This window comes from Pogona vitticeps, chromosome 3, assembly GCF_051106095.1.
Source record: "Pogona vitticeps strain Pit_001003342236 chromosome 3, PviZW2.1, whole genome shotgun sequence".
Classification (NCBI taxonomy): domain Eukaryota; kingdom Metazoa; phylum Chordata; class Lepidosauria; order Squamata; family Agamidae; genus Pogona; species Pogona vitticeps.
In genome coordinates this window covers 182,373,375-182,400,442 of record NC_135785.1, presented here as the reverse complement: position 1 = coordinate 182,400,442, position 27,068 = coordinate 182,373,375, and the positions used below count along the sequence as shown (strand labels likewise).

The window sequence follows — 27,068 nt, the reverse complement described above, 5'->3', positions numbered from 1 at the left end:
AGATCATTCTCTATGCCTCCAAGAAAGTGAATTGTGATCTGCAAGAGCCCATGGTGTAATAAAATCTATTTCTCTTAAAGGTGCCACATGGCTCTTTATTGTTTTGCGAATGTCTTTTTCAAATGTTGCCCCTTGGGGCATTTTGCGAAACAAGGTGTTTCAGAAGGCAAAAAGTAGGAATCAGAACAGAGAAACTCAAATGTAACAGGGCTGCAAAGAAAGAAGTAGGAAAGATAAAGGGAAGCTAGAGAATTTGCAGTTGGTAGGGGACTCAGAAATGGACAGGAAAGAATGCCGTAGACTTTGGGGAATAACATCAGCTTTTCCTATGGGGAAAACATAGGAGCAAAGTTGATCACCAGGGAGAAGGGTAAACTCAGCACTATCTTTCAGCTTGGGAAAAAGGATAGAGATGTCACAACAGCATTTGGATTTAAGAGCATGAAGAGCACTGGCAAAAGTCCACCAAAGCCAACATAGTTTTCACCCAGAGACCAACCACTTGCTTGTGAGAGGTCTGACGTATGGTTGTGAGTGCAGCTTTATCCTTTATCTTGTGTTCCCTGCAATTGGTATACGTCCAGTACAGTATCACCTCTGATTCTGGAGGTGATTCATAGCCAACTCAACAAGGAGAAGATGAGAGCCAGGTTAAGCACTGGTTCTTCTGGGAACAAAACCAGGTTTGGAGGAAAGGCATTTCAGGCAGACTTGCAGTAGCAGTTATAAAATAAATATATGTTGTACAGAAAATGCAGATTGAACTGGGCTCTGTGGCATTTTAAACACACACACACACACACTCAGAGAGTATTGGGACTTGCTCAAGGACACAGAATTGTCCAGGAGATTGTCTAGAAGATTAAAGAGAATACAGGATGTATTCTGGCAAAGTAGGAAACTTGGAATGCATGCACATATCCTATTCTAATGAGCAGAGCATAAACACACTTTACCTTTCAGTTCAGGTTGATGATGACCATATGGCTCAATTCTTATTTTTCACTACATGATGTGGCTGTTAGCCTACTGTTCCATATACTTGATGGCGCAAATGTTTGAGGTGGGAATGGTTATGGTCCTTGAACATATTTATCCGCATAAACGTCAGTGCTCAATATATGACAACCTATTAGCATTCCCCTTGGGCAGGTAATGCTAAACAAGAATGTATACTGTATATAGCTTTGCAGAAATGAGAAGACACGCCTTTTATACTGCCTGCTTTATATGCAGAAATTATTTTAACCAATAAAATGTCTCAGTATGCTGAAACACAAAGCACCGTTTCTTTTTTCTACTATATCTCTTTCAGCAAAGCAGAATAATTGCCTGGAAAAATATAATTCCTTTATAAGCCAGAGTAATGCACATGTGTGCATTCCATTCACTGACTTTGTTGGGGTTGAAATATACTTTTGTCCAACTATCTGTGCACAGATGATTATTTTTGTAGGACAGAAGTAAAAATAGATCATGTAAGTAGATAAGGGTTGATAAAAAGTACAATCATATTTATGGCTTGGGCCCAGGCTGTTTGAGGGATTGTATCTGTGATTTGGCTCAGTAGGATGGAGCACTAAGCTGTTGAAACACTGGTCTGCCATGAGAGGGGCTAAAGAATTATTTCCCAAGCAGGGTTAGATTGCCGTTCTCCCTATCCACTGCCTTCCCTTCTGAAGCAGACCTTTGGAAATTGAGAAATTAGTTTTGGTTACAGAAATTGCTATACATTTTACTGTATTGCGACAATGACAGCCCCTACTTTGTTTGCCTCTGGCTGGGGTTCTGTGGTAAATTATGTCTTTTGTTGATTATTTCAGCCTGGGCATGGTGGCAAAAGCATTCAATATAGAAATCAAATGTGTTGTTTTCAACCTCCAGAAGGATTCTATGTACAGTGGTGCCTCGCTTAACAGCAATAATCCATTCCAGGAAAATCGCTGTTAAGTGAAAACATTGTAAAGTGAAAATAAAAAGCCCATTGAAACGCATTGAAAACCTTTCAATGCGTTCCAATGGGCTTAAAACTCACCGTCCAGCAAAGATCCTCCATTCAGCAGTATGTATAGTGAGGAATCCGTCCCTAAACACAGCAGGGAGCCATTTTAATTACCCAGCGGCCATTTTGAAATTGCCGATCAGCTGTTAGAAAGACGTTGTTTTGCGAAGAATCGGTTCCCGAAGCAGGGAACCAATCATCGCAAAGCAAAATTTCCCTATTTAGACCATTGTTTTGTGATCACAATTGCGATCACAAAAAGATCGTCGTAAAGTGGATTTGTCGTAATGCAGGGCAAATGTAAAGCGAGGCACCACTGTATAATTTCAGCAGAGATGAAGAGTGGGAAAAATGCATTTTGTTCCTTATGTTTAGGATCCTGAAATAGTACCTATGTGTCACTGGGCTGGTTGTTTCATGGTTTTTGAAAGAGTTCTTGTTAATATGGAGACTGTTTAGTTGAACAAGAACCTCAATTTTCCAGTGCTATTGTTTCTGTGGAGAGTCTCCATGTGAGCAGGAATATCTCTTCTTCAGACTCCTCAGTAAATGCATGTAGCTAGGCACAGTGTGTTGCCAAACCAGGGTTTTCTTAATGTCTGATTAGGGTTCTAGTCCTTACACATAAGTCACCACACTAAGAGCCAGTGTGGTGTCATGGTTAGATGACTGGAATAGGATGATGCTGGTTCAAGTGTCCACTCAACCATGAACCACATTGTTTGACCTTGGACCAGTTACGCTCTCCACAGAATGAACTTTTAAGGGTTGATGTGAGGATAAAGTAGAGGAAGGAGAAAGCCATGTGTACCAAGGAAGTGATTTCCTTCTGTGGTGGATTTCCACCTGTTGTTTCCATTGTAGAAACCACTTCAGTTTTGGTGATGTCAGTTATTCATTTTGTCTTTCTAAAATGAGGAGTTAACCAGAAGAGGACTTCCAAGCATGGCCCACCAATTTGTTCAACAAACATTGAGTTACAAGGTATAATTTTCACAAATGGAAGTTGCTTTGAGAGCTTGGTTGAAAAAGCCAACAGTTCTCTTTTTTTACAGTAGCAAATGCCACTGTAAAAAGCTTACAACTTTTTTTCTCCATATTGTAGATTTTCAGGAAAGCCAAACAAACTGTTGCTTGTCCTTCATTCACATCCAGCAGTGAAACATTTTACTTTCTTGGGCTCCATGATCACTGGTTTTTCCAGTAGTGATGTATGGAAGTGAGAGCTGGACCATAAAGAAAGCTGACAGCCAAAGAATTGATGCTTTTGAATTGTGGTGCTGGAGGAGACTCTTGAGAGTCCCCTGGACTGCAAGGAGAACAAAGCTATCCATTCTGAAGAAAATCAACCCTGAGTGTTCACTGGAACGACAGATCCTCAAGCTGAGGCTCCAATACATTGGCCATCTCATGAGAAGAGAAGACTCCCTGGAAAAGACCTTGATGTTGGGAAAATGTGAAGGCAAGAGGAGAAGCGGACGACAGAGGACGAGATGGTCGGACAGTGTAATCAAAGCTACTAACATGAATTTGACCCAACTCCGGGAGGCAGTGGAAGAGAGGAGGGCCTGGCGTGCTCTGGTCCATAGAGTCATAAAGAGTCAGACATGACTTAATGACTAAACAACAACATGTATTAGAATTAGAACTATAATTTTCTTTGTCATTGTAGTTCTGTACAACAAGATTAAATGCCATCTCCAGTACACATAATAATAAAACACACAAGAACATAGCATCCATAACATAAAAACATAGCACATTAGACATGAAACACATCCTTCACATTCAATTTCCCATCACACAACACATTGATATTGCACTATATAGTGGAATTCAATATACAGTAGCTGCAGCTCTGGGATAGAAACTGTTTTCCAACCTATTTGTCTTTGTTTTAATTATCCTATACCGCCTACCAGATGTTAACAATCGAAAGAGGAAACGGCCCAGGTGTGATGGATCTTTGAGAATATTTTGGGCTTTCTTAAGACATCAGGAATTATAGAGATTCTTCCAAAGAGGGAAGAGGGCAGCCAATAATCCTCTGGGCCATTGTAATAATCCTCTGGAGCATTTTCCTATCTGTCATTGTACAGTTAGCAAACCATATACCAGAGCAGTAGGTTGAAATACTCTCTATGATACAGTGGTAGAAGGTTGCCAGCAGTTTTCCATTCAGTTGTTGTCTCCTGAGAAGTCTCGGGTAATATAGTCCCTGCTGGGCCTTCTTAACCACTGCTGTAATATGAGTGCCCCAGGACAGGTCCTTCTTGATGATAACACCCAGAAACTTAAAACTGGTTACCTGTTCCACTTGCTCTCCACTTATAACCAAGGGCTGAATATCTGATTTATATCTTCTATAGTCTACTATAAGCTCCTTGCTCTTCTTGATGTTAAGGGTCAAGTTGTTATCTGCACACCACAAGAGCAGTCGATACACCTCATCTCGATAGGCTAAATCATCACCCTCAGAAATAAGTCCTACCACTGTTGTATCATCTGAAAATTTGTTATTAATATTATTTTGATGCATGGGTGTGCAATCATATGCATACAACGAGTAAAGTAAAGGGCTCAACACACATCCTTCTGGTGTTGCAGTGTTAAGAATGAGAGCTGAAGAAGTGTAATTCCCCAATGTAACCCTCTGGGAACTGGTTAGATTGTATGTATGTGTGTGTGTGTGTGTGTGTGTGTGTGTGTGTGTGTGTGTGTGTGTGTGTGTGTGTGTGTGTGTGTGTGTGTGTGTGTGTGTGTGTGTGTGTGTGTATGTATGTATGTATGTATCTTGCTAAAGTGTGATATACATTTAAAGGGCAACACTTCTACATGTGCAAACAGTATGAGGCAGACTCCACAACCATTTAATGTAAATACTGGTTCCTGATGATGAAACTCTTTATTATGACTCCTTAGAAGAATCAGAAAATACAGGCAGCTGCATTGGTCCAAATCAACAAAAAAGGTTTTAGTATGTTAATAGCCCTGAATTGTCCATTCAAGAGTAAACCACAATCAGTTACTCTGCATTTCAACAGACATAGGTTGCAACAATATATTGTCCCTGGGAAAATCCTCAGCTTCTTCCTTAGCTGCTTTGAGAATTGCAGCTAAGTTTAGAAGTTCCCTGTGCCCCTACAGCAGGAGTGAAGAACTACTACTCCCACTATCTTTCACCACTGAAGGATACTAGGGACCATAGAAGCAGCAGTCCACCAGTATCAGGATGGCCACATTGTGAGAACATGAAAAGAGGCGTTCTCACCCCTATGTTCTGAACTGCTCTCCCTCAGAAAGAGAACTTGGCCTCCTCCCTCTTGTCCTTCTGCTAGCAGGTCAAGATATTCCTATTGAATAAGTAAGCGTTATCATGGGATGTTAGATCTCCCACCCACCCCCTATTGATTTTACATGTATACATCTTTAAGTAACACTTCAAATATATTATCTGCAGGTTTGCGCTTTTTTTTTTAGTATTAATAAACTGTTACAAGTTTGTTTTCAATAAAAGTTGAGTAAGAATAAGAAGCACTGGCCATTTCATGTCACATGTTATTAGTATATGTGTGACTTCTTTTTCTTTCAAATATTTTGTAGCTGCTGTTTTAACTTCTTGTTAGAGTCACAGAGTAATTCCTGAACAGGCTTAAAAATGGGTGAGAGGGAGAACAACAGATGTCTTTACCAAACTCAAAAGGATTTTGCCAGATGTGTGTGCAGCATTCTTTGGAGTGCTCCTAATAAGGAAAGTTTGCACAGTTACAAGGCAGTTCTGTATTTGTATAGCCATGTGGAAGAGGACTTTTTTTTAGGAAGGAGGAGAGAGATATTACTCCTTGCAGTGCTTCAAAACAATCTTTGTGGGGTAATCTACAGTTCTAGTTTGTGTTTGCTTTTTTCTTACATGCATGCTTTCACAACATTTTGGTAACACTACGCTTACTGAGATTTTCTTGGGAAGTCCAAAAAGTAATCTTCATTTCTTTTTGGCTGTTATGATGTATGATCATAAAAATCTCTGGCAGCTACAGGAATTGTAGGAGTTACAGTGTGAGCTGTTTCTGATATCTGATATTACATGGCTGCAAGAAAATGTATCTCTCTTTTTAAAAGGGTTTTTAAAGTGGATTAAACTTTTTCAACGTTTGTTTCTTCAAGTTAACAAAGACCGCTGGTGGAAAAGCAGATTTTACTCAATGGGTAAGAAAATAGTTCTGTGAGCTTAGAGCAGAGCTGCGATTGTATCTTACTGGTATTTGAGAATTCTAACTTCCTCTGTTTTAATTCTTATTTGATTCTTTTAAACAAAGAGCGACTCCCCACCCAACTTTTCCTGATTTAGAGCTTATATCTTGCTCAGTAAGAGAAACAGAGTCGTACCTGCCACTTTAGCAGGCTAAATAGTCAACTAGCAACAAGTTTTGAAATGTCATATATTTTGTTTGCTTCCATGATTTTACCCATGCTGCTAACAATGCTGAGAGGGAAGAAGCCCTTCACTCAGCAGTAGTATTGTGTAATTAAAGTCAATTATATGACTATACTGGTTCATTTACTTGAAAGTCCTTTGAAGTATCTGATATGTTTTTATCATAATTTATAAGTGAGTGGCTGTGTAACCCTATGAGTGATGGCTGCAAGTTGAGACATGTTATGCAAGGCATTTAATGTATGTAGCAACATACTCAGTGTTACAATTGTATGTATTTAACCCACCTCCCCTGTAAATTTGTATATATCGCCTAACTAATAGTAGTTCTTTAGTGACCTACAGGCTAGAGCAAGGCCACAAAGTTATGTTCTGACACTTAGCAGCATTATCAAATGTTATTCAAAAGGTGCCCCTGGGTTTGCCTGTCATTTCAAGTACAGTATAAAGAAGAATATTTTCACATTGTCAAAGTGAAAATGTATCACAATAGAACTTTAAATGTCTCTGGGATTTTGTATATAGTATCACAGACTGTGCTTGTGTGTGTTTGTGCCTGAAAGAACTGTCACTTCCTTGCTATTAGATGGCAGTTACTACCTTCTGTCCCCCAAAAGCTTTATCTAGGGTTTAGATTGCCCCTATCCAATCAGTGGTCATTCGTAAGTTAAATTTTCAGATTTTACAGTTTGTGTAGTGGTCCCATAGAAAAGCTCCATCTCCTGGATCAGTCTCAGAAGTATCTTGCAACTGTAGCAATTGTTTCTGTTTTCATAACAGTGGGAGATTTTATGGGCTATTTTTTTCCTTCTTCCTGTCCAAAATAAATGTGCTGCATAAAACAAGGAATGAAACTAAAAGGCAGCATTTGAGCTTTTTGAATTTACCCTGTTTCCCCTAAAATAAGACCTAACCTGAAAATAAGCCCTAGTATGATTTTTTTTTTCAGGATTCTCATAATATAAATCCTACTCCAAAAATAAACCCCAATTCAGTGAAACCCCGCCCTCCACCTTTGTGCAGCAACCAGAAGATGACACAACTGCATTTGAATAAATGTAGATGGTTGTACATGATAAAAAATAAAACATCCCCTGAAAATAAGCCCTAATGCATTTTTGGAGTAAAAATTAATATAAGACCCTGTCTTATTTTCGGGGAAACAGGGTAATACCTGAGATTAAAGCTGGAGAAGGGTTTCCTCTTGATCTGTCCTAATCTCTGATGTGCCACTTCCTAAAGAGAATCAGGGTTCTGGCATGGCAAAGGAAGGAAGGGCAATCTTTATGAGTAATACCTTCATGTTGATTTAATGATGGTGTAAACTACAACATGCAAAAACATATAACACCATTGTTACCTTATATTCTATATTTTGTGGGGAGAACAATCGTTCTTCCACCCCTGCCCTCCATACATTTAGCACAAAGTTAGAACAGGTTTTCTTCATGCATAAAACTGAATATATGTAGAGATTTCAGATTGCAAAGAAGGGTACATAAAGATACAGTTATGCATGTGTAAAAGCTGTCTGCTGAACTCACAAAAGTCAAGATGGAGCCAACTGATAGCAGGAGCATAATCATGCTCCCCTTCTCTGCATTTTGTTAACATGTGGAACAGAAGGTGAGAAGAGAACAAGGATCAGCCAGCTGCTCCCAACCAGATGTCATCCAAATACATTGGATACATTGGTTATCCCCCAGAGCAGCATAGCTGAGGGATTTGAGTTGTAGTCTTGAAACATCTGGAGAGCACTAGGTTGGACCAATATGTATCCTGAGCATTGAAGAATACAGGTGAGCTCATTCTCACATTATGTTGTTAGAATGACAAGTAAAAATGATCAGTAGACCTGAGGTTTTCTAGCTGTTGAACTGTTAATAATAACGATTAGGTCAAGGATTTCTATGACATTTTGACATGTCATATTTTTTCTGCAACCTATATTTGAATTTATAAGTACGTTTAAACATATTTGTGAGTAATCTGGAGAGAAAGACCAGATTATTCATAAACATGTTTAAATTTATAAATTCAAATACAAGTTGCAGAAAAAATATGACATGTCATAGAAATCCTTGCCCTAGTAATAATAACTGCGTGCTATCAAGTCAACTCTGACTGACAGTGACCTTTTTCAGGACTTTCTAGGTAGAGAGTACTCAGAAGTGGTTTAGCATTCTCTTCTGGTGACATCCTGTGTGGGTTGCCCAAGGCCACACAGGCTGGCTTTTCTGGGATGCAGAGTGGTGAACTGAAGTCCCAATCTCTGGCCAGGTGCTTAACTCACTGAGCTATCCAGCCAGCTACTGGTGAATTGCTAGCCTTATACAATCTTTGTACTGGCTTTCCACGCTTGATTTATATTGCACACATATTTACTCTCGTAACTATACAATACTCTGGCTCTTCACAAGTCTTGGCTTCTTACAAGTTATAGGCTCCTTATCTGTGGGAAACCAGGGAGAGAAAAGCTGCAGGTGGACCCAGTCTGACTGGTATGAAGAGTCCAATATAATGATTAATGCACTTAGCATTCATATGTAGTGAGGAAACTGATGACATAGTCTAGTTTAGGTCATTTCTGATACTGCTTAGGATTCTAGAATGCTAGGGTGAAAGTAGCTGCATGATGTTTGATTTAATAACCTGAACTTCTGGGAATTCATTTTGTTCATTAAATTCTGTTGATGGTACAATGTGTTTGCTTCTGCACTTTTGCAAACATAATAAAGATAACAAAATGAACGTCCTGTAGCTAAATAAGGACATTCAACTAGTAAATATTTAATAGATGTCATATTTCATGATTCCAGACATAAACTCTCCAGAGATCTGTCTGTTCTTGGATGTTTAAGGAATGTTTAAAAGACTCAACAGCAGCCTCTTGAAATTTTATAAATTTATTTTATAAACTAGATAGTATGCACTGTCACAGTTATCTGTGAAAGCATGAATAATTTGCATATAAAACTATATTGTTGATAGAAGTAATCATTTGATATGCATATTAATTCTTAATTTTGGATTATAAAAGGCAGTAGTATGCACTCTGTTCTGTAGCAACATTGTGATTAATAGGAATTTTATAGCAAGTAATACATTAAGTGCAACTGTTACATTGTGTAGCTAGCTAGCTAGGCAACTAGTCTCTGTTATTATCAAGTTACTTTCACACTTTCTTCATATTTTTGGAATGTGATTTAGTTACACACGTCCACCCTTGGCTATGAACAAAGTTTTGGGAGGATACTAGTATATCTGATATGGACAATTTGTGCTGCAGCAAAACTTTTTGGTTGTAATCCTGTTGCCCAGCTATGCATGTGTAATGCAAAGCTGTGGAAGTGGTAGAAGAAATTACTGCAAGGCAGAAATAATATCCACAAATCTCTTCCACAGGCATGCTACACAAGAGTTGAGATATGAGCTGCATGATCAGTTGTCAATAACGAAAGACGCAGTCGTGAACTGTGCAATCGAGAGCACAGTGTTGGCTGCTTGGGTGTAATGCCTGGCACATTTCTGCAGGCGAAACTTTACATTATGCTGACTTGAACAGGATTTCAGCCAATGTGTGCTTTATGTCTCTTATACATGAAACTCAGTCTCCCCAAGAGCAGATGCCAACATTCTGATAACACCTTCTTGTTAGTGTGCAAAAAGCTGCTGGGACAATTACTAGGAGTAAATACTCTTCAAATGATTATTTTGCACATAGTATTCTTCCTTGGTAGATGTGGAACCCATAGTTATGATAATTTGGCAGAGACGTCTAAACAAGTCATTAAGGTTGCAGATCATTTATTTTTATTCTCATTAAGTTTGAGAGCTCACTGTGTGCTAAGTGCAGGGTCGTTCTTGCACTTTGCCCTTGTAGCAACCCTGATATAAGAGAGGTTAGAATGAGAACATTTTTCCAGGTGAGTTCTGTGATTTTTGTGAAAGGAAAACCTCTTTATCTTGGATTTGTAGCCAAAAGTTATTTCTATGTAGGGGGGGGGGGATACAGGAAAAAAAGGCTTCTGACCTCCTGCAGTATACCTCCTTCTTTTCTCACAATGGATGAGATCCTGCCCTTACCACAAAATTAAAGAGAAGTGATAAGAGTTCCAACAATCCTGAGTCCTGTGCAGTCTTTTATGCTAATTAAACTTTGCCCCCATTTCCTGTGCAAGCCCAGAGCAGAGCAAAACAGAATTTTGTTCTCAAAATCAGAATTAAAAAGATGATGAGACAGTCCTTCCTGTCTTCCAAAGATAAACATTCCAGGTTTTGGATTCTTCTTTACAGCAAGTCTAATTTACAATCCAGTATTTTTTGGGAGGGTTGTCCCTTTTCGTCAGACTCTCCCCCCCCTTACCCCCACCCCCACCCCCACGGTGTGAAAAGAAGCAGTGAAAGGCAGAAGCAGACTGTCTTGGGAACAGAGAAAGTCCACAGAGGTGAAGACTCTGAGGGAAGTTAAGGGGAGATTTGAAAATGCCTTTTCCCATCTGGTCAATCATTTGGTCAGTTTACAAAGAAAACCTTCCAAATTCCTTAAAACTGACCACAGTGGCTGGAGCGTAGTGACTGTGAGGTACTGTATTTGAAGGAAATCTCTTCTCAGGGTGGAAGGTTGAGGCTGGTATGACTGAGTTCTAAAACTGTGCTGGGGCCAGGGCACCTGGGTGGGAGCAAAAGAGATTGTGTCTAGGAAGGAAACCGCTTTCCAGATGGGAGAGGGAGACTTTCCTGCACAGCCTCATTCAACAAGTCCTGCTGCTATAATTCCATGATTTCCCCCCCACTCCCAAATATCAGGCTTCCCATGCTACAGCTAATACCTCATTTCAGAGAATTATATATTAAAGCAAATAGGAATGTTGACAGTTCATTCTATCAGGTAAAATCCAAAGAAACAAAACAAAAACATGTGGCGCTTTAAAGACTAACAATTATATTTTAATGTAAGCTTTCATGGACATGTCCACTTCGTCAGACATGGAAATAGAAAGAAATGTTGAATGAAATATCAGCTTAACAAGAAAAACATTCAAAATGTTCATTGGCTCTTGGTGTGGTACATCTACATTGAGTTTTTTGTGGCCTATGTTGTTCTCTCCCAGCCTGAGCAGGTTCAAGGAAGACACAATTGTTCCAACAGATTTGGCAAGACTTGCCCAGCAGAAGGGAATCAGAAATGCATTACAGAAGCACTATTAAAGGTCCTCCATTTGATTTAATAGATATTGAATTGAAAGGCAATAATAATTTTTTAAAAATCGAAAAACATCCATTTTAAGCCTGTGTTTTGAGAATGATTTTGAGGCAGGTTGTGTCTAGTTTGCTCTCTTTAATAAAGGGCTAATGTAAGGGCTAACATTTAATAAAATATGAGAGAAGTATATAGCTCACAGCCATAATAGTATGGACATTTGGTTTTTTCCATGGCTTAGCCGCCTAGAGTGGTCATAAGACCAGATAGGCGGGATATAAATAAAATAAATAAAATTAGTACACAAATCTCACACTATTAATGTAGACACTGCTTGTTTTAAGTTGAGTTTGATACAAACAATAGCTATATTAATTTTTAAAGTAAGTTTTTACCTTTGTGTTATATTTGTAAGAAAATACACAGAAAAACAGGGCATTATTTTTTTTAATTGTTTATTAAGTGAAGTCATATCATGTAATTAGGACTTCAGTTATATTGAATATGTACTTAGAGGATACTGCTTGGGCATTGGATTTTTAAATATATACCATCTTTACATCATATGACATAAGAAACACATGCCAGACTGTTGGCCATTCTAGTCCTATGTTGTCTACCATGGGGTGGGGAAGTTCTAGCTGATGAAGACTTTGGATCCAGTCCATTGCCTCTCTGCTCAGTGCCATCTTCCGTGACTCAATTATCCTTAGGAACAAGAAATGGGACCTTTTCCCCTCTAAGGTTAATTGGCAGAAACTGTGGAGGGAGGAAGGGATCAAAAGGGGCAGGGACCGTAGAGAAATAAGAACAGAAGGAGAGAGTAAAGAGTGTTGCTTTGACACTGCACATTCTTGGCTTTGGCCATACCATTCACATGTAGCACCCACAACCTCATGCATGAGGGAATGTGACTCTTCAATAGAAAAATACTTCCTCCCCTGTCTAGCACTGTCCGGCAGAAGGTAACTAAACTCACTGGCAATAGCTTTTTAAGATTTCAAGCAAGCATCTGATTGTCTCCTAATCGGAGGTGCCAAGGGTTGAATCTGGATCTTTCTTCCCAGAAGTCACATATACTCCCTAACGTATCTAAATAGTTCCTTGCGAAAAGGTATGAACTGCTGGATAGCTCAGTGGTTTAGGAATCTACCTGCAGAACCAGAGGTTCAACTCCCCACAGTGCCTCCTCGATAGAGGCTGGACTCGATGATTCAGAGGGCCCCTTGCAGGTCTGCAGTTCTTAGATGATGATGATTATAATAGGTTCCCAATGTTTAGCATCTGATACAGCTGCATCCCTTAATTCTTTTTCAATATTTTTCCTGCCCCCCCCCCCACCATTCTATTCCCTCCAGCAAAACCATGAGTTTCATGGAGGGAGAGGAGATCTCCAAATGACGTTCCTTTTCTTTTTCCAGCACACTTGCCTGAAATCTTAAAAAGCTTTCATCTCCTACAGCTTCACCCTTTCCCTTCCTTTCCCCCCTCAAGCTCTCTTTCCCCATGTCTTTTTCCAAGCATGAAATACTTTTAAGAAAAACTAAACAGCTTCAAAACCAATTTGTAGAATATAATGATTTCAGGTTATATGACTCCACTGGCTGAGGCCTTTCTTGTGAACAGTCTGAAGTTTTATGTGGCTTTGGTCTTTTTTTATTTAAAAGAAAAGTTTGGATTATAGTTTTTAAATAAGGGAGACAGCTGAAAGTAAACATTTCCTGACCATCTCAAGTAGATTAGGAGATTCCAATGCTTACAGCATAGCAGTTTCCAAAAATATTTTTATGGATAGAGTCACCGTAGTGTTAGAATGACCTAAAAGAGTATCGAAGACTGCAAGGTTAACACATAAAATGACAGGGTGTGGGGATAGCTGAATAATGACATAGACTTCCCCCCTATTTTACCCATTGTCGTAGAGTTTTGTGCTTATCTATGGATTTGTCAGTCATAATGAATTAAGACCTAGAAATAATATCACAAGAGTAGCCCAGGTTCCAAAAGAACACATTTAATTATTTTCTGGGTGATTGATTTTCTTAGTCTTATAATGATTTCTAAAAGATCTTCAGTTGGAAAACTAACAGTAGTTTTCACTCCCCATAGTTGTATTCTTTTTAGTCAAAATGTTCTCTACTGTTTGTAGTAGAGGGCACAGGTATACTTTTTGAACTTTCCCCAATTAACCCCCCTACACACACACACTTACTTTTTGTGGGGTGCTAGGAATCCCACAGGTTCTTGGGTCTGCATTTGGGGCTGGGGTGTGTATGCATCAGTCTGCAAACATGTTGCCTTGCCCTGGTTTAGTGTTGCATCTCAACGCTGCAATGAGTAGTTATTATAAGCATGTGTAATTAGAAAATTTATTATAAGAATATTGAAACTCTCTCAGACTGAATCAGATCTAACCTAATGTTGTTAACATTAACTGGTAGCAGTGCTCTAAGGAGTTACGTCAGGATCACTTCCTGCTCTACCTGGTGGTATGAAAGATTGAATACAAGGCCTTGTACATGCAAAGTAGATGCTATACCATTTCACTACTGGGCCCATGATCTGATATTTAGTTATTCATTTATGCTCTGCTTTATTGCTCATCAGGTTGTCAAAGTATTCCGTATGGTTGCAGAATAGATAATTTTGACTTTCTCATGTATTCCAGGTAGCAATATCCCCACATTGTTCACCACCTCTCTGTTCTACCATTGCTGTGCCATTTGGTTCATCCTTCCCTTTTATAGTCTCCTAGTATTTTCCATGCATGCCAGGGTCACACACTTTTTTTAAAAAAACAACTGTCTTGATAGTGGTTAAAGATTTATTATAGCATATACATTTTTAAAAGTCTTGTAATTCTAAAATACACTGCTTTTTCTCAGTGAGATCTTGTTGTCAAACAAGGAACCTAGGAGCTCCATAGTCAGAGCATTCTGCATTTGCCTGGTGATATCCACCTTGTAGTTAAACCTGATGGAGAGCATCCCATTACAAATAACAAGGTTTTTTCCTGGTGTAAGGGGTTGCAGCAAGGAAAGGAGCTGTGCATAAAACTGCTTGTTCTATGTGTAGTTGTTAAGCATCAGGGTAGAAATAATAATAATATAGTGTTCCATCAGATAGGTTCCAACTTATGGGACTTTGCCAAGGTTTCCTAGATAAAAAGTAAACAGAATTGATTTACTGTTCTGGGGTGCTCTGGGACTGTGCAGCTTGCCGAAGGCTACACAGGGTGGTTCTTCTTCCAAGGGACACAGCAGGGAATTGAACTCCCATATTCTTCTAAGTCACTGATCTATCCAGCTAGCTATAACAGAATACCGGTGTTTCTTTCTACATTTGGATGTATTCAACATGTGAGAATTAGGCCTTGCCAAATTTTCTCTGATTAAAAGGGCTCTCTGCTCTTCAGCCCAATTCATTGTTTAGGTGGCATAGATTTTTGTTTTGCCTTATGGATATTCAGTTTCTCCACCTTTTAAGATGCCTTAGTGCTTTGCATTGTGACCTTTGTACCACAAATCTTTCTTGATGTGCAATGAACAGATCTTCAAAGTAATAAGCTACAAATAGGTAATTATTTGTAATTAATTCTTTTTTTTTCAGTAATGACAGCAAAATTACATTGTATGGTGATTTTAATGCAAAGAGAGATAACTTCATTTCCTCTGCAGTCTAATTGTAGGTTTTTAATCATGTTTACTGTTATAGGAAGGGTGGCATGATTAAATAGTTGTAAAGGAGGATCACATAGTTTAAATGCTGCTTTGTGCTGTGCGTTAATGCTCTGCTGTGGGTGCTGGGGCATGGGAGTGTAGTATATTTTTTACCCCAAGGCAGCACCTTTTAGTGCTCAAGTGATTTTGTAAAAGTAAATAAAAGTGACCAACAGTTATCTTTGGGTAGAAAGGGAATGTAAAGAATTCTTCAAAATCACAAAGATAATTTCATTTTGTTTTAGTGGAATGGGGCTGAACAGTGTTTGGGACTGTAGCTAATTACTATTTTAAGGTAACTTTTCTCATAACAAATGAAACAATTGCTGTCTCTCATCCCACACAGTCTAGTTGAATGTTCTTTTTAAAAATTTTGTCTTGGAGGTTGAACGGCATGATGACTCTGTTTACTTTGGCCAGTTAGTCAACATAATGCCAACTAATTGAATAATGACATGTTTCCTGATGTTTGAAGTATAGTAGGTAACACACCTCACTTACCTCCTTCATTCATGTCAGAAGCAATCCAGTGGTGCTTTTAGAGTGGAAGGATGAGTCAACAGGTTTTGTTGTTGCTCAAGGGACATACAAATGTAGGCCTCACATTCTTTGTGAAGGCTCTTTGAATGTGTTTGTTTACTTACATTTACACATAAATCAAAAACACTTGGGGAAAGTCCAGTTATGTATCCCTCAACTGAAATGCACCAAGATGCAGTGCTGCCATGTACATAGGGATTGAAGAAATACAGCCACTTGCTTCTCTTTCATGCAAAATTAGGGTGAGGATAATATATGACATTTATGTAGGGGTTCTGCAAAGAATTCTTTACAGGATCAATAGCCAATTCAACAAAGAAGGTGCTTCTTTTTTTAGACTGATGGAAAGAAAGGTGGACTGTTGCAATGACCATATTGTGGGAATTATTTTTGTTTGTGAGCTATGGGGATGGTTTAGATATCTGGCTGTGGAGCTAGAGGTTTGTAATTTGATTCTTCGCTGTGCCTCCTCCAAGGAGAGCCAGCCTGTGTGGCCTTGGGCAAACTGCACAGTCTCAAAACAACCCACAGAAGAAGGGAATGGTAGACCACGTCTGAATATTCTCTACCCAGACAATCCTGTAAAGGTTGCCATAACTTCGAATTGACTTGACAGGTCATGATTATTACGGTATTGTTCATTTTCACTGAATTACTGGTGTCTGTATTATGCTTCATATTTTCCCATTTGATTTCTTGCAGGGTGACTTCACTTGGAACAGCATGTCAGGGCGCAGTGTTCGACTGAAATCTGTTCCTGTTCAAAGCCTTTCAGAATTGGAGCGTGCCCGGCTGCAGGAAGTGGCCTTTTATCAGTTGCAGCAGGACTGTGACCTAGGATGTCAGATAACTATTCCTAAAGGTATGGGTGAATCATAAAATAATTCATTTTTGTTAGTTTCCATGGACATTTTAAAGTTATTTGTCAGTTGCTTTTTTTAAGTCGCTGGATAAAGTCACAGCATATCAACAGCTTTATTTTCTCAGGGATTCTGTTCCATGGATGTTAATGACTAATGTAGTCTTGGGAAAGAATATGATATTACTGGTAATGTGGCATTAGATCCCCAGGAAACTAGTGACTTGTTGATATGGCTTTGCTCATGGTTGAGATGGGGGACGTGTTGCTTTAGGCAGTGCTAGCACCTAACTCTGGCCCTTGTCACTGTATTCGCTTTTTTCCCTAGAGAATTACAGGCCTTGGGAATCTACAAAACAGGATTTTGGTGGTTCTATTATGTGTTCTGTGTTATTTAATAAACTGACTGCACTGCATGCATTGCTTTAATGTACTGCTGTTTTGAATCTCCATATTTTTTTTGAAAATATGTAAAGAGCCTGACAAGAAGTATTCCATTTAATTCTTCCTTCTTGTTCTTGTTTTTGAGTCTTGCTATAAAATGCACAAGATATTGATGCTTCTTTGCTTATATTTGATTAGTCAGTTGACTGATTTTGATTGACCGACTGGTGCTGAACCATTAGTAGATTAAAAGGATAATCTTTGAGCAAGCCGTGTTCTAATGAAGCAGAAAGCCATTTAACATGCAGAACTTCTATTATGCAGTGCTTGGTTCTGTGCCCAGTATGTTTCTGTTCAGCTATGAATAAAAATGGGAATGTGCTTTCTGCTTGTGTTTATATTGGCACAGAGTAGATTATTTTGGAGGTTTGTTTACATTGGTCTTTGTTGTATTTAGTAACCCATTTGTCTTATACATTGAGGGTGACCATGTACTCTCAGTACTTTATTGCTTGCTGTTTTTGTTTTGTATTTAGTGACTATTGCTGTTGTTGTATGCCATCAAATCACCCCCAACTTATGGCGGCCCTATGAATGAGAGATCTCCAAAATGCTCTGTCCTCAACAGCCCTTCTCCACTCTTGCAAACTCAAGTCTGTGACTTCCTTTATGATTAACATTTCTGTGTTTTTCCTACAAAAAGGGAAGGAACTGTTTCCAACATTTGTTAAGTGGTGCCCCAGTTTCCAAATGGACATAAAATTTGAGTTATAGTAAGGCTTATTGCCCAACTCCACCCTTATCTAGATGACAGTTCCCTCAGGATGCTGGTGCATGCACTGATCACTCCAAGATTGACTATTGCAGTGCTGTCTACATAGGGCTTCCCTTGAGGACAATGGATCCAGAACTTGGTGGCCAGACTGGTAGCTGGTGTGAAAAGATTTGGTCACAGCACTCCAGTTTTGGCTGGTCACTCATTGTGTCCCAGATCATCTTCAAGGTTTTGATGCATATAAAGCCCTTCATGGTTTGGGGACATGCTACTTGTTGGAGTGTTTCTCCCCAGTGTCATCTGCCTACCTGATCATCCCAGTCTATACTCCTCTAGGTAGCCACTCTGAAAGAGTGCCCAGACGTCATCTATGAGAAGCCAGGCTTTCTTTGCAGTGCATGGACCATGTGGAACTAGCTCCCGGTGGAGCTACGCCCAACCCCCTCGCTGTTAACATTTAGAAAGTACAGTGGTGCCTCGCTTGACAGTTACCTCATTAGATGAGGAAATCGCTTGACAATTAGTTTTTTGCAATCGCTATTGCGATCGCTAAATGATGACTGAATGGGCTTTTTTTTACTTAACGTTTATTGGTTCCCTGCTTCGGGAACCGATTTTTCGCTTAACGACAATCAAAAACAGCTGATCGTTGGGCAAAATGGCCACCCGCTGTGCAAAATGGCTCCCCGCTGTGCTTTAGGATGGATTCCTCACATTACAGGCACCGGAAAATGGCCGCCCTATGGAGGATCTTCACTGGACACTGAGGTATTTCACCCATTGGAACGCATTGAACCGGTTTTCAATGCATTTCAATGGGCTTTTTCGTTTCGCTTGATGCAGATTTCGCTTAACGGTGATTTGAACAGAACGAATTATCCTCATCAAGTGAGGCACCACTGTAGCTTAAAATGTTGCTCTTCAGGGAGGCCTTCCACATTGATCTTTCTCGAATTTATGCCTCTTTTCCTGCTGCCACATAAATAATTTGCCTTTGGTCCCACTTGCTTTTATCTGTCTAAATGTTTCCCCCCCACTATTTATAGTTTATTGCTATGTGTCTATATATTTATTATATTGTAAACTGCCCAGAATAGTGACATCTTACTAATGGAGCATTTAAGTAAGTAAGTAAGTAAGTAAGTAAGTAAGTAAGTAAGTAAGTAAGTAAGTAAGTAAGTAAGTAAGTAAGTAAGTAAGTAAGTAAGTAAGTAAGTAAGTAAGTAAGTAAAATGTGACAGTTGTCATAGAAGGTTTGGACCAAGCACTGTTTTCAGCCACTGGTTCACGTACCACTTATGAGAGGAAGAGTTAGTCTAGATGGGATGCGGAATGCAAAAAATTGTTCCCCCACCATCTCTGTATCTTCTTGCCAGTGTGATGTCCCATCTTTTACCAACAATATATGTAATCTCCTTCCATGTTAGTAGCAACTCTGAATATGCTTTTTCTCCTCATCTCTCACTTCCCTTGCTCACCCATTTTATGCTTGTGACCTTTCAGAAGTGGCTTTTTGTTTCTATTGTGATGTCACTCAGGTTCTTTAATTGAGTGATGGGTGGGATGTAAGGTACAAAAGGTTGAGAACCATTGGTTTAGAGAAAATGCCAGTCCAGAACCTTGGACGGCCATCTCAAAGTGGAACAAAATAGCAACGAGAAACTTTCAGTGATTATACGGTCTACATAAAGACCATCCACATGGCAGTATAAATTGGCAGATGCATTTTTTTTCATTCTCTTACATAAGCCAACATGGAGAAATCAATATCTGAAGCATTCTGGCACAGGTTCATTTCTTATGGCGACACAGGCTAGATCCAGATCAATATGGCCTCGAGAGCTGCTGCTGTAGACCTCTAGGCGGTATAGTGCACCTTCATATTGTAGGTATTGTGAGAAAGGTGTGGTCTGCACAGATCTTGGTGGACTCTGCAGGCCAGGTGGTTGTTTCCACTAGAGCAGCCATTCTCAACCTTTTCTTGACCATGGCCATAAACACGATATGAAAGAAATATAGGCTGGAACAGAAAGTAGTGTGTGGAGAGTTGTTTCCAGTCTGTGCCCCCCTTCAAATGTGCCAGGGCCACTCAGGAGGGCATATGGCCCCCATTGAGAATGGCTGATGTACAGCATTTCGTTTTTCTTCTCTTCTCTCTTCAGTCAGTCACTAAGTGGCTGAATGGCATTAGGCTCTATTAATCACTTTTTCTTTTTCTTTTTGTTTTCCCCCAAAGCTTCATAAGAAACGTGCAATAAAATAAGTAAAAGCAATCTCTGAAAAAATGAACTAAAAACCATTTTTAAAGCCAGTTTTTACCACCAAGTCCATATGGAAGAGTACAGTCCTGACGGGCTGTCAGAAGTCCAGTAAGGGTGGAAATGGCCTGATTTCACTTAGGAAGGGGTTATAGAAATGAGGAGCTGCAGTAGAGAAAGGCTGGTCGCATGTGCTTGCTAGCCTGCTCCTCATGGGGGTGAGACATGCAGCAGAGCCTACAGTGAATATTTCAAATTCCAGGTAGGCTCCTATGTGAAGGGGGCATTTTTTCCCGTTTATCCCCGCTCCTAGTTATTTAGGGCTTTTTATATCAAAATCAGGACCTTAGAAACGAGCTTAGAAATCAATTGGAAGCCAGTGCAGTTGTTTCAGTCAAGCCATACAAGGTTTTTAAGAGTGCACACACAATCTGAGCACAGACTTTTTCACTGCCCATAGCTTCCAAACACTTCCATACTTCCAAACACTTTTCAAGGCCAACTATATTGTAGAACTTGTTGTTGTTGTTTAGTCATTAAGTCGTGTCCTACTCTTCATGACCCCATGGACCAGAGCACGCCAGGCCCTCCTATCTTCCACTGCCTCCTGGAGATTGGTCAAATTGTAGAACTACCCACAGTCAAACGGAGAAGGCTCATAAAGAGCAGTTTCTTCTTCCTTACTAATAAACATACTCTCTGTTTGCCATTGGTGGAGAGAAGCAGGATTAGAAAAACAAACCAAGCAGTTTCACTCCCCAAACCTTAATCTTCTCTCTCCGTTTACAGCCTGCTTAAGTATGAAACACACTAAACTGCAGATACAGATACACTTTCAGAAATTCTTCACTGTTTTAGAAACAGTTATTCCTCCAGGACATTACAGACCACTAGCACTGTAATCTTTAACCAACAAATCTGTTAGATTAATCTGTCCCCTTATCCCAGGTCATTTAAAAGAAACCCCCCCTACTAAAGCAGATAGCAACACAATTTCACCTTTGCTTTTAACCAGAGTTCCACAGTGATTGCTAGTAGGGGCATTGCCACTAAAACAAATGGCAGCTTCAGTCAAAGCACATCCCTCAGGATGTCACACAAGGGCGAAAGGGTTAAATTTCCCTAGTATGATCCCATATATCATCATCATCCTCTTCTCACAGAACACACTGGTTCTGTTTGTGTTTTTAATGCAAAGGTGCTGTGAACTCTGTACTCTTAGTTTGTTTCTTGGCATTTAGAAAAAGATAGTTTGAATGGAAAGAGGCTGAGAGTCAACCAATAAAATTAGCTAGAACTTGTTGGTGAATACTTTCTTCTGATTTGGGCCAGTTTGTGAGAACAATCTTTGCATAATCCATTGCTTAAACTTCTATAGCCTTCCTATGGAAATCTTTTTTTTCCTTAGACACTTTCTTTTTTTTTTTCCTTAAACACTTTGGAAGGTTTGAGAAATGTTCGAACAAGAGAAAGTCTTTGGATTTTTCTTTAATTAAACCAAAACACTAAACAAATTATATGGAGTTGAAACAAGATATGTGAAGAAAAGACATCTTTGTGACCATAGTCCATGTTGTCTTTCATTAAAGCAATGATTTGGGTGTTCTGCTTTGCTTGAACATGCTTTTGTTAGGAACAACACATGTTTACTAGATGGACAACCAAAATTCTTTCTCCAAAGGCATGTCCCCATCTCCCCCAATCCCATCTTGAATTATTCGTTTTCTTTACAGGCAGCTGAATGCCCTCACCTCTCATCTATATCCTTCTATTGTGGAGCAATGGCATTCCTTTCATTTCTTTGTAAAAGGGATGAGCAGAAAATTGAGCTGTATCTACAGTACTTTAGATTACCAAGAATTTGTTACTCCTAGGTGATTCACATGAACAGTCCACTACCTACATTGTTTAATTCGAAGTGTGTGCTTTCTCTGAAAGGATGTGATTAATTGATCTTGGGATTCTTGTTTTTTTAAAAAAAAAAAAAAACCACAAAGCTGAAGTCTTCCCACTTCACCTTACAGAATATATCAGAGAACTGACCAGCTATTCAATGATTCCAAAATTGGGTAAATAGCTATACTGCTAACATCTTAACTTTTCTTTGTGTAATAACCCTGCCCACCACCAATCCTAATTTTCTATCACAAGTTAAATAGGAACACAGAATACTATTCTGAATTGCAGGCCATCAAATGATATTTTCTGCCTTCTAAAAGGAGTGTTCCTATTTGGACCATTCCTTTCAAACAAAGTAGTCCATTCTCCCCCAGCCCCCCCCCCGTGCCTTGAGTGATCTTTTCTCCATTCCAGTTGTCAGCTGATGTTCTGTGATGATGAAACGCAGAGGTCACCTACCCATTTGCTTCTTTGTTTGTTTGTTTTGTCCATTTACAAATATATTGTGCTGATACCTTATATCTTGTTTCTTGGCTGTAATCCTGCAAGGACTCACTGTCCAACAGCTGTTAGAAAGGATATCTGGTTGTAACTATATGAACTTCAGATTAATTACTGTAGTTCTTTCCAAATTTGTGGGTTTCACTGTGGTGGCATGAAATCCCAACATTGTTGGTGAGAAGGAGTGGCAAAGTTTTTTCAACCTGTTAAGATTGTGAGGGTTTGTTTTTAATTTTTTAATTTTACAATGGCAAACATGTTTGAAAGCAAAACCATATATTTAATTTCTGTGTTGCACCTACAAGTTGATATTATTTCCAACCCATTGTAAAAAGGTAAGGTAAAGGTAAAGGTTCCCCTTGACAATTTTTGTCCAGTCGTGTTCGACTCTAGGGGGCGGTGCTCATCCCCGTTTCCAAGCCATAGAGCCAGTGTTTGTCCAAAGACAATCTTCCGTGGTCACATGGCCAGTGCGACTTAGACACGGAATGCTGTTACCTTCCCACCAAAGTGTTCCCTATTTATCTACTTGCATTTGCATGCTTTCGAACCGCTAGGTTGGCGGGAGCTGGGACAAGCGACGGGAGCTAACTCTGTCACGTGGATTCGATCTTACGACTGCTTGGTCTTCTGACCCTGCAGCACGGGCTCCTGCGGTTTAGCCCGCAGCGCCACCACGTCCCATCTATTGTAAAAAGAGAGAGATGCAAATATTTTGTCAAAAAAAATCCTTCCTCTAGTGAAGTAATCATGTTTAAGAAACATAAGCACATATAGGAAACCCAGGAAAAGTGGCGACATTTAATCAAAATAGGTGACCTATGTTGTTGTTATTTAGTCATTTAGTCATGTCCGACTCTTCATGACCCCATGGACCAGAGCACGCAAGGCCCTCCTGTCTTCCACTGTCTCCCAGTTAGGTCAAATTCATGTTGGTAGCTTCAATGACACTGTCCAACCATCTCATCCTCTGTCGTCCCCTTCTCCTCTTGCCCTCACTTTCCCAACATCAGGGTCTTTTCCAGAGAGTCTTCTCTTCTCATGAGATGGCCAAAGTATTGGAGCCTCAGCTTCAGGATCTGTCCTTCCAGTGAGCACTCAAGGTTGATTTCCTTTAGAATGGATATGTTTGTTCTTCTTGCAGTCCAGGGGACTCTAAAGAGCCTCCTCCAGCACCACAATTCAAAAGCATCAATTTTTTGGCGGTCAGCTTTCATTATGGTCCAGCTCTCGCTTCCATACATCATTACAGGAAAAAACCATAGCTTTGACTATGCGGATTTTTGTCGGCAAGGTGATGTCTCTGCTTTTTAAGATGCTGTCAAGGTTTGTCATTGCTTTCCTCCTAAGGTGACCTATAGATCTTATATTTGAAAAGAAACGTAAAGGTTATCAGTGTAGATTCTTAACTGCTGAAAATTACAGTTGACAGATTTTCAAAGTGCTTGTTTTGAAGCTCCTTGTAAAGTATATGGGTGAGAGAGTCAGGGGGGGGGGAGATAAAGGGGGAGGGAACCGAAAAGGTTTTGCATATGCAGTTTAGCAGGGAACTGTCTCTTTCTGTATCTCAGGTCGTGTTCAGTTGCTAGTGCTTCAAGAAGCTTTATCTTTCATATATCAGGAAATAGAGCAAAATATGATATGCTAGAAAAATAAAATAATATTTTGAGAATAAAATCACTTGCTCAAATAGGTGCTATGGGAAGATTTTTATCCGAATGTTGAATTAGGGCAGGTCTAATAATAAGGATGACTTCAGTTTCTTACAATTTTGAAGGAAATGTTATTTACTGAAGCCAGTAAAAGAGTGGAGAGATTTGAGCTGAAAGAACATACTGGTTTAATATTGTGTTACCAGCAAGTATAATTTGCTAATTTCTAAATCAGAGAGGAAAGTTACAAGTGGAAAAATAATTTCCCTCATGGGCAAGGAGTAATGAATTCAGCAATTCTTGATCAGCAAAGATTCCCATTAGTTCATTTAAAGAACTGAATTTTGGGGGTGGAGTTGTTTTTTTGGACTGGGAAAACTCTGTGGGATTTATTGGCTGAAACTCTTGGCATTTCCTGTTGTCTTTCATCTGTGTGTGCATGACATTTGGGGCTGACTTTGTTACATGAAATAGCCTGAAAAGTCAGCTTTAAGGTTCAGGAGTCACTGCATCTCCACATATTCCTATTAAGGAGCTCTTGATCCTGAGATCCTTTTGATCTTTTACTTTTGCTTTAAAATTTGTGGCCTTTGATATTGGTAAGTCACATCCTAAAGCTGCTATGAGTACTGAAAGATGCTACAGAATAAATTTATCATGTTCAGTGGATTCAGCTGTTACAGCTAAGATTTGATGAAGATTAATATGTAAACAAGAATGTGCAAATTACCATTGCTAATTCTGTTTACTATATCATCGTTTAAGGTATTGTAACTGCATAGTCAAATATCCCTTTTTTAGACAATATGTTGCACTGAGTGGCTCCTAGCCAATTTCAAACACTACTGGATGAAAACTATCTGGACCCATTTTGGTCTGAGTTCCAGTTTTGATAATGGAACTGAAACGGCCACAAGGGACAGTTAGACAAAAGAATACAACTCTGTTGAATCTAGTTATCTAACTTTGTTTGCTATAATTGATCATTGTATTCTGAAATAGGGCTCAGGAGTGGAGTCAGAGGGAGAGAGAAACATTTTTCACTAGGTCCTACCCAAGTTGTTATGATAGCTAAGGAAAATGACACTGTGGAACTTTGCTTCAGCTCCATGAACTTTCTCTGATGCAGTTGAGGCAGAAGAAATGCTCCTTTGGTTGTTGGGAGTAATACGGGACTGAGCAACCATCAACAACCCCTACTTGATGGCAGTGGTCTATATTTTTAATCCTTTGTTTGTTTCCTTCATTTATTCATTTCCTTAGAGCTACTTCAGCCAGCCTGGAAGCATAAACGTATGTTGTAGGATGAGTCATGCAAATCTACGTGTTAATAAATTACACTATTGACTTAAAAATCCATTTCAACATACAGTGGAAACATTCATTTTACAGTTTTGGTTTGTATTGCTGGGGTATTCTTTGTGTATAAGATGATTTTGCTAGTTTCTTTTGGCTAAGTATACAGTGCAATCATTGGAAAGTTATGTGGATTTTGTCAACAACATGTTTTAACACCTGCAATTTAGTTTTTCACTGCTAGTACAGTACTTTCCAGTGGTGATATACCAAACAGCGTAGGAAGAGGCACATTTAAGTTTTGTGTGCTATTAGGCAACAATGTAAGCTTATATGAACTGAAGCAGGAACTATGGCAGTCCTGGCTCTCTGAATATTGCTTGTAGAATCGAGTGTTTTCATACATTTTCTGTCAGATAAAATCCAGTGAACAGAAACTGGTGAAAAAGGAGGATGTCGGAAATTGTTCAAATTCTACATATTACATATTTGCCTTCACACATAGGCCACATTCAGACGTAACAGAAAGCCAAAATTCTTCAAAATGAGGGCTGACCAAATTCTGAATTATCAGTAACAAGCAACATGCTTCTGCATGCTGCCTGATAACTCACACTTGCCTTTTCTTGGAAGACAAGTGGGAGTGACTGAACAAACCTTTTTTCTGTCATTAGTTTATTGTGAAAGTTGACTGATCTCAGTATGTCTGACTGGGATTAGTCACCTTTTATTATGGTCCAAGGAAGTAGAAAGGTTTTCATTAGTTTATTGGGATTTCTTTCCTGTGGATTATGGCTCCTCTTTTCCACAAACCAAGAAGTTTATATATTTTGTGTATCCAATCCCACTTGCACAGTAATAGGCCAGAATTTTCTGGAATCCTAGCTTAATCATTTGCTGAAATTCTGTTGCACGGCCTAGTAAGTCCAGAGTATGCCCATTGAATCAGTGGGGATTCAGTAAGTCATTCACTAAATCCATTGTACATTTCATTGATTCAGTGTACAATGTCTTGTTCTAGTTGAGACTTAAGTATAGTAAGTCATAACTAGAGTAAGTAAGTTTAAATCAGTGGAACCAATGGAGGAGCTGACTTACCAAATCCCCACTGATTCGACAGGCCTCTAGTACAGTTTACTATGCTAAGTAACAAAATTCTAGCCATTGTATCCAAATGTGGACATAATGTGTTTTACAGTTAACAGAGTGACTTAATGTTAACTAGTTTGGGCAGAGCATACTACTTTCAACTACAGTGGGGTCTCTACTTAAGAACGTCTCTACTTAAGAACAATCCAATTTAAGAACAGCTCCATTTGCTAAATTTTGCTTCTACTTGAGAACAGAAATCCAAGATAAGAACAGGAAAAAAACCTTTCCTGCTCTTTTTTTAACCTTAGGTCACCTTAGGTTAAAAAAAATTCTCCCCCTAGTGGTAGAGTACGTATTAACCAGCTTTGCATTAGTTCCTATGGGAACTAATGCTTCAATGCACGAACGCACCTCTACATAACAAAAAAAACAGCCAGAACGGATTAATTGGTT

At 39.3% G+C, this 27,068-nt stretch overlaps 1 protein-coding gene across 6 annotated transcripts in view; it reads left to right on the top strand.

The window, feature by feature from the left end:
• The window catches only part of ARHGAP6 (Rho GTPase activating protein 6), a 253,727-nt gene that overhangs the window by 178,063 nt on the left and 48,596 nt on the right, over positions 1–27,068 (top strand). For 5 of the 6 annotated variants that reach the window (XM_020786749.3, XM_072994371.2, XM_020786748.3 and 2 more), the window contains one exon: positions 16,602–16,761. In XM_020786749.3, the coding sequence (XP_020642408.3) occupies positions 16,602–16,761 (160 nt within the window). Of the gene's footprint in view, positions 1–5,768; positions 6,209–16,601; positions 16,762–27,068 lie in introns of those variants that run through there. The other variant, XM_020786747.3, reaches the window with a different exon arrangement.